We start from the raw sequence: 8,264 nt of genomic DNA on the forward strand, positions 1-8,264 counted from the left end.
GTTATGAAAAGATATAAAAGAATGTGAAACCTGTTTAACCAATGGAAATGTTTTGCAAACATTGACTTCTGTTGCGTTAAGAAGGTGAAGATCAAGATGAAGTGGATCTCAGTTTCATCTAAGCAATCGTGAAAAGCTGTAACAACTAACCTCCAGTTTAAATTGCTTCTCAAAGCATAGCACAAGAGAAGTAAAAAGTACAAATCAGAGCACAAGATATTAAGCTTGAAATATAGTAAAATGTTTATTTCAGATAAATGTGGATTACATATTATTAGTGATGGGCAAATGAAGCTTTGGTGAACCACTAAACCACAGCAGTGTGAAGCTAGCAACACTAATAAAAAAATCCAATATGGCTGCCACATGTAGATTTTTCAACATAAAAGTCCTTACCCAAACCAGTATATGTAACCAAAAATATTGGTTTGCTAAGGACTTTTATGTTGAAAAAATGTATGTAATGGCGACCATTTTACTTTTCAGCTAGTGTCGCTAGGTTCACATTCCTGTGGTTCAGTGGTTCACCAAAGCTTCATTTGCCCATCACTACATATTATTATTGAGAGGCCTAAACTATCTAAGAAGAAAATATTGGAAAGAAGAAGAATAACATGCATCTTGAATTCAATTGATACATAATATACATCCTGAATTCAGTTCTAATTCTAATCAAGTGGTTAATTTCTGGTTACATTTCTATAAGCGGCCAATATACCACCAAAAACAAAATCACTGACAAACACAAATCACTAACAACAACAACAACTTCAGAACAGCCTGCAAGTCCATTTAACTGGGGTATTTATGATGGATTTTTATGTTTTAATTATTTGTTCATTTGTTTGTTTATGTCCCATCTCCGTTTAAGCCCTTGGGGTGCACTAGATAAGTGCTATATAAACACAAATACTTTACTTTACTTGCTTGGTGTTTCATTGAATCAGGCCCACGGCATGCCCAGAAGACTCAATAGTGGTATCTGCCATCCCAAAAGGCATATCATTATTTTGACTGAAAAAGACTAAAAATCCCCTTGACATTTGATTTTGATTATTTTCTGGAGTTAGCTCATCTATGCAAAACTGCATCTTACTTTTTGTAATTTAATCGCTCCATAAATCCAGGTTTAGCCTCCTGTTTTTCTGACTAAGAAGATCAATGTAATTTGGAGTAGCCAAAGGATCTGGACGAAGGGCAATCTCCGACAGGCGTTTCAGGCATTTAGTTACAATGTCCATCATTTGTATAGTTTCCCCTTGCACCTGCATATATTCATCTTCCAGTTTCTGAATGATTTTCTCCTTACTCATCTTCTTCCCCAGTGCTGCTTCATATTTACTCTTCAGTTCCTGATACGTACGCTTCTCTGTTACTACACGTTTTGTTTCCCATCGGTAGGTCATGTTGAAATGCTTATTCCAATGGCATTTTCCTGGACACACTGTGCAGTTATCGTTTTTGATCTCAGCACACCCTCTTTTGTTCTTTTGTTCTTGTCTTTTGGTATCCCACAAGGAAAGTGGCACGTATAGTTACACCCATGGCAGTTGGTGATGAAGGTGCCTGATTTAATAATAATCTTCTCAGATTGATCTACCTCTACTTCATATTCAAAGTCTTTATTCTCCTTCATGTGGGTCTCTTGGTTTTGTATTGCAGCTGTTGTGGTGTTTATTTCCTCCAGTGTTGACAAACCTTTCCGTATCATTGGCTGCAGCCCTCAACAGTTGCCTCAAGGTGCTTGCGCTCCTCGAGAACTTCTTTGGTCAGGGTCAGACTCTGGGGATTCATGGTGGATAGATGAGAGAAGAATTTGTTCATGCTGGCTTTCCCCAATTTCCAGAACATGCGATCAAACTCATTCTCATCACTGCCAGTTCTTGTATTTTTGGCAAAAAGCACAGAGTTGTTGAATTTGAAATGGAGAATAGACTCATCTGGGTTTTTGGCTGTTGGGATGTTGGCAGCTTTGATTGCCTCCAGTACTGGGGGTGATTTGCCATCAGCAAAGGTGACCAGAATAATGATGTTGCTGGCGATGTCCTTCCCAAAAATAGAGAGGATGGCATCAAAGATGTATTTCTGTGTGTGTGTCAGGCGAGCTAATGCAGACTGCACTACAAAACACACTGCATCAATGCTATTGATTCCATCCCTGTCTGAGAAAAACTCTCTCATTCTGTCTGTGATTTCTTTGTCTTGTTTGATTCCTCTGGTGTCCCCAAACCCTGGAGTGTCGATGATGGTGAGAGAATATGGAACTTCTGAATGGAATTCATCTGAGTGGTGAATCTTATAGGCTGTCACCTCAGAGGTCTGACTGCATGCCTGTGTTTGGTTGGTTTCCTCACCTATTAATTTTAATCTATAATTGTCTTCCCACTCGACTCCAAGTATGTAGTTGATCATACCGTTGATGAGGGTGGTCTTGCCAGATCCAGTGGCACCATCAACCATGATGGTTTTGTTTGATGCTTTTGTAGCTGGTGGACTTCCGAAAACCTTTTGGTTGAATTTGTTTTTGAGATTTTCTGGTTTTGTTGGATTCAGTAGGTAGACTGGTGGATCACCTGGGATGAGAGTCTTATCCATTATCTTAGTTTTAATCTTAAATTCTTTTCCATGCTGACTTATTCCAACATCAGCATCTGTGCGCATCCTGATATAGTAGGTTGTCTTCATGTTAAGGTTTTCCAAAGTGTAAGTGTACATCTCCTTCCCAGTGCCTTTGGTCTGCCACTGACTGCTGCTCTCCTCCCTGAACTCAATGATGTACTGCTTTAGTGATTCAAAATGTTGAACAGATGGGTTTCTCCATGTCAGAGTGATGAAGTGTGCACTCACTCTAGTCACTTTTACCTCAGTTGGTGGACCTACTGCCTTCAGGGTCACAGCTCTGCAGACATCACTGCTGACAGCATAGCTGAGTTTACTCACAGCTGTGGCTCTGATCTCATACTCAGTCTCTGGCTTCAGTCCTGATAGAGTTACTGCGTCTTGGTTCTTCTGCACTGGGTGGGATTTCCATTCAGTCTCCTGATTTGTTTTGTATTCAATGATATACTCTTTTAGAGATTCACATGGTTGGTCAGATGGGATGCTCCATTTCAGGGAGATACAGTTCACTGTCACATTAGAGACTTTTAGCTGATTTGGTGGAAAGACTGCTGTGACAGTTACAGCTCTGCAGACATCACTGCTGACAGCATAGCTGAGTTTTCCCACAGCTGTGGCTCTGATCTCATGGACTCAGTCTCTGGCTTCAGTCCTGATAGAGTTACTGCGTCTTGGTTCCTCTGCACTGGGTGGGATTTCCATTCAGTCTTCTGATTCTGTTTCTCTCTGTATTCTACTCGGTACTCTACAGTGGCAGAGTCTGGGTCAGACACCTGAACTCTTATGCTGTCATGTGAAACACCTGTAGTGGATGGAGTGGCAGGTTTTGATGGAGGAACAAAGCGGATTGCATCATCACATCCATCTTCATATATGAAAATACACGCCCCAGGATGACTCTCATCATATTTTGAAGTGACTATGAATTTGGTGTCATCACTGGTGCTCATGTTCTTCAGTTCTCCAAACAGTTTTAATTGTTCCCTCATTCTTACTCTAATATCACTGGAGAGCCACTCTGTGTTTCTAGCCTGTAGATCTGAGGATTCTGCAGAAGTCCTCAACATTCCTGGTGGTTTGAGATTATTTGACAGTTTCAACAGGTAACCATCATGCTGGTCTAAAGAGGTAAATGTAAAGCTCACAACATTTCTGACATCTAAATCAGACCATTTGTGATCAATGTTTGCACCTAGTTTCTCCAGTTGCCAGAGGTACGATTTCAGTGTGTTAGATTCCTTCTCCTTGTTTGTGAGCCACTGATCCAGGTCTTTGCTGTTGAATGGAGAACTCTCGTGTGCCTTAAGAATGTCTAAAAGGGCACTCTCCTCTTTCCCACCCCCTCGGATAGAAGGAAGCACTGACCCAAGCTTCTGCATGAGGTCAAGCTTATGCTGATGGCACTTTTGGATCACAGTCTGAATCTTCTCTTCCATGGCAGGATATGTTGCTGCTGCAGTGTCTTTCAGTATGTCTCTGCATCTCATCCCTGCTGTGGTTAAACTCTCTATTATATCTGATGAGTTTGTGATGAGGTCATTACTGATGTCTCTTTGCAGTCTTGCAGCTTTTGGATCCAACTTGCACAGAGGGTACAGCCACACCCTGAGTGGAACAGCATGTTCTCCATTCTCTCCCAGCATGTTAGGAAGGTCTCTGTAAACTCTCACAGCATCACTGAAGGACGTTGGGTTGGTGGGTAACTTGAAGTCTCCATGAAATGTGCAGCTAAATTTTCAATTGCTGATTTATCTTTTTCATTCATGTTGACGGCTGCCTCAGCATTTGTGGTGAGGAATTTCAGTTTCTTGAAGGTGATGTTAGCCTCCTCTGCCACTTGTACCTGCACATCCTCTGATGATGATTCTCTGTCAAATACAAAGTAGGCACTGGCTCCGTACAACATGGCCGTGACGACATGAGTGGCAGTGTTATCAGTTGCACTGAGGAAAATCATGGACTGAAGCGATTGCCCTATATGTATGCACATTTTTTCCACATTTGTATGTAGAGCCCTGAATATATATAAAAATAGTATAAAGATGTATTGAATCCAGACTTGTATAATGTTGTGGCCCTCTGTGTGCAAGTCCTTCCTGGCTGTCGTGTCATCTTCAAACACTTTAGGATGAGACACCTGTCCACGACCCAGGTGAGACATTGTTAATGTTTCAAATTTTGTGGTTGTTTTGTACTGAAGAGTCACACGGGCTTGGTTGTTGGATTTCTTTGTGTCTTGGAAATATTTAGCTGATCCTCCCACATCCACCAGTCCTCCTAAGAGACTTAGTTTCAGAGAGCCAGAGATATTTAATGAATTTGACTTCTCCTCAATTGAATCTGATGTTGTGACATTAAATTCAGTATTGTTTCGTTCTTGAACACTTGTATTCTCCTGTAGCTGCTGTTGATCCCATAAGGTTATACCTGTTGAGTAATTAATGATACAGTGTTTGGTTTTCAAATTATACAGTTTAAATGTAGGCCTAAATTTGTAACATTAAGCATTTTGCGTAGTTACAGTATGTATGCAACAAATGTATACTGCACATTCTGAAGTGTGTCATGATACTTTTTAAATATATTTGTTTCCTGATTTATTGATTCATGTTAATACTGTGATAATCACATCCATGAGATCCTACCTGGAAGAAGCGCATCCTTCCGGCAGTCGTACAGCATCCCGAGCTGGAATGGTCTTCCCAGGGCTGCTATCTCTATGGTATCATCACCACATGAGGCCATGGTGTTAATTGATTTCAGCTGGAAAACAAATCACAGTTTTACTTAATGAACAGCAGGAGTCGATAAAATTTCATTCATGTTGTTTTTATTTACCTATTATTTGATAAAGTAGGCAATAATCGGCCCAATAACAACTCTTATCTGGCCCCAAACCGCCCAATTGGCACAGAGGCAAAATTCTGTCTCTGCTTACAAATGGATAAAAAAAGTGCTTGTAGAAGTTATGGCAGGTAGAGATGGGTGGCACCAACTGTGCGAAAATAACACTAGTGTAGTAGCTTCTGTAAGACGGCACAAGGCACCTCTCAAGGAGAGAATCAGGTTGGTTGCAAAGGTCTTAGCGAGCCTTGAACATTATAGGTCTGACCAGTCCATCAGTGGTAAAAATGGTGAGAAGGAGTTTATCAACTAGTAGTAGAAAGGTGGCACATGAGGAGATATGAATGGTGGATGAATAAACACATTATTAAATAGTAAACCATAAGCTTACTAACCAATTCTAACCAATATCAATTAAACTGAATGCAAGGTACAAACAGATTTGCCGGTACACTATAGAACTCATATCCTGAAAAGATAGGTGTGAGATTCACAAACAGACTACAGTATAGTTCTTAGTCTATAACTATGCACAGATACTTTAGGTTACAATGAAACCATGATCAGACTACTGCCTTCATTAATTGGATCAATTCAAGATCAAACATGAATACATATCATACATTTACAGATATTTTGGCAGTAACAACCAGAGTTTCTCTTTGTGTAGGAAAGTAAAGGATGGCACAGACACTCCTCAGGATGAGAATTGTGTTGGCCATCTAAGGTTTAAACGTGTATTGAACATTAGGACAGAATGGTGAAGCAGTGCTAAATATTATGAGAAACTACAATGAATCTGACTCCATAAAATTAAGAAATTGACCTTGAATAATTACCAAGTTCATCAAGTATAGCAAAGTAGTTGCATTGTATACAAGAAGAAATATATAAATGGTTGGTCATTTAACAATTTATTACCAGTAAACCATTAAAGGATAATTCCGGTGTGATTTTGACCTAAAGTGTCTTGAAACATGATACCAAGTGTGAACGTATGTCTCATAGCTCACCTCAGCTTGTCCCATGCACAAAAAATAATTCAGTGGAAATGCATGGATTCCAGTTGCTGCTACTGGAAGCAATTGAATCCATGCATTTCCACTGAATTATTTTTGGAATCTGATCCCTTATCATACCTGTTCATTCGTACTCACCGCTCGACTTATCGTGACTAAATTCAAGATGCCGTCGAACAGTAAAATTCCTTAAGGTACTGTCTGTATAAATAGTCTTGTAAATAAACTACCAGTGCTTTTTCAAAGTTCTCAATGTCTCGTTTTAAATGTCAAGGCCGTCAGAAGTCTACCAATGAAGTATGGAGCTACTTTGAGCCTCGTAAATGGTGTTAAACAGTGATTTGCATGGCTAGGCCGATGCCCGAGACACCACAACGAAACACTGTTGGTAGCATTGGCTAACTAGCGACAGATTTCTGAGTACAGGGGACAAGCTGAGGTGAGCTATGAGACATACGTTCACACTCGGTATCATGTTTCAACACACTTTAGGTCAATATCACACCTGAATTATCCTTTAAGATAGATGTGACCAATATCACTTAACATTGAATGTTAGGTAAAACTCAGATAGGTAAATATAGGCTGTTTCTCAAAGTCAAGGATTTGTGCTTGGTAGAATGAGCCCTACCGAGTCGAATCCTTCACAGACAACGCAAGACTTAGCATTCACAGACGAGGCAAGGCTTCTTCCTAGTATACGGAAAAGACACAATGAAACAGGCTAGCGAGTGTGCAGGAAGCTGCAGGTGCATTATAAAAAAAATTCTTTTTGAAAAACAATGAATGCATCAGTCATTCTCCCATGTGTATAAATGGGCAGTTCCAGCGTTATGGATGTGACAATTGGACTCATATTAGTATCAGTGAATTAATTTGCATAACTTTTAATGTAACCTCTGTCCTCTGAATACTGAGAAATCCTGAAATCCTCAAATTTCATATAATCAATTTCATTCTAAGAATACAAGGCATTTTATCAGCGTTATGGATGTGACTTGAAATGGACACACTTTTGTGAGAGATTACAGGTTTTCTACAAACTCTGTGAATTTTGAAGGAAACTGCCAAAACTATGATATATGTAGCATGAAGGAGACTTGAATGAACACAAAAAGTGTGTTTTTGAAATGCATTTTCGTCATTTTCGTAATGCATTATGTAGGAAAAACTGCCGTTATGGATGTGACGGTTTCACGTTATGGATGTGACGTGTCTGAACCAGTCCTCGACAAACTACATAAAACACATAATTAAGTAGAGAATTTTGATATGAAACAATTGAAATAGTAATCATGAAAAACTAGCAATGAAATTATTGCTTCGTCAGTGCCCACTAAGATCCACAGGAAGAATCAGGACAACAAGTCATTTAAAATATAAAAAATATATATATATATTTTTTTTTTCTGTCATCAATTTTGGTCAGTGATTCCCGGGTTACTAAAACACCAGGGAACATGACACTTGGTGGCCACTCCCCTAAATAACTAGCCCTACCTGAACCGTTGCACCCAAGATGACAAAATATTTATGGTATGTTAGTTTCAAGAGCCCGCATCAACCTAACCCATACCCACTCATTTGTGATTTGCACACATAAAGTATGCACGCGCACATGCACACACGCACATGCACACACACACACACACACACACGCACAGTCACACACATACAGACAGGCAAGCACACACACACAAACACATACAGACAGGCAAGCACACACACACACACGCACAAACACCCACCCACATGAATGCAAACACATAAACACACACACAG

The 8,264-nt window shown here is 39.9% G+C and overlaps 2 protein-coding genes across 2 annotated transcripts; both read right to left on the minus strand.

The window, feature by feature from the left end:
• Nucleotides 1–1,707: 1,707 nt before the first annotated feature.
• LOC125292271 lies at nucleotides 1,708–2,595 on the minus strand. Its single transcript, XM_048239488.1, has one exon. It carries the CDS (start codon nucleotides 2,593–2,595, stop codon nucleotides 1,708–1,710), a length of 888 nt encoding a protein of 295 aa, XP_048095445.1.
• A 584-nt stretch (nucleotides 2,596–3,179) lies between these two features.
• Nucleotides 3,180–5,364, minus strand: LOC125292273 (stonustoxin subunit beta-like). The gene is given in 4 exon segments (XM_048239489.1): nucleotides 3,180–4,354; nucleotides 4,357–4,579; nucleotides 4,679–5,046; nucleotides 5,265–5,364. Coding segments are annotated over 4 exon segments (1,866 nt in total).
• Between the last annotated feature and the right edge of the window lie 2,900 nt (nucleotides 5,365–8,264).

The sequence above is a fragment of the Alosa alosa genome, chromosome 3 (assembly GCF_017589495.1).
Source record: "Alosa alosa isolate M-15738 ecotype Scorff River chromosome 3, AALO_Geno_1.1, whole genome shotgun sequence".
Lineage (NCBI taxonomy): Eukaryota > Metazoa > Chordata > Actinopteri > Clupeiformes > Clupeidae > Alosa > Alosa alosa.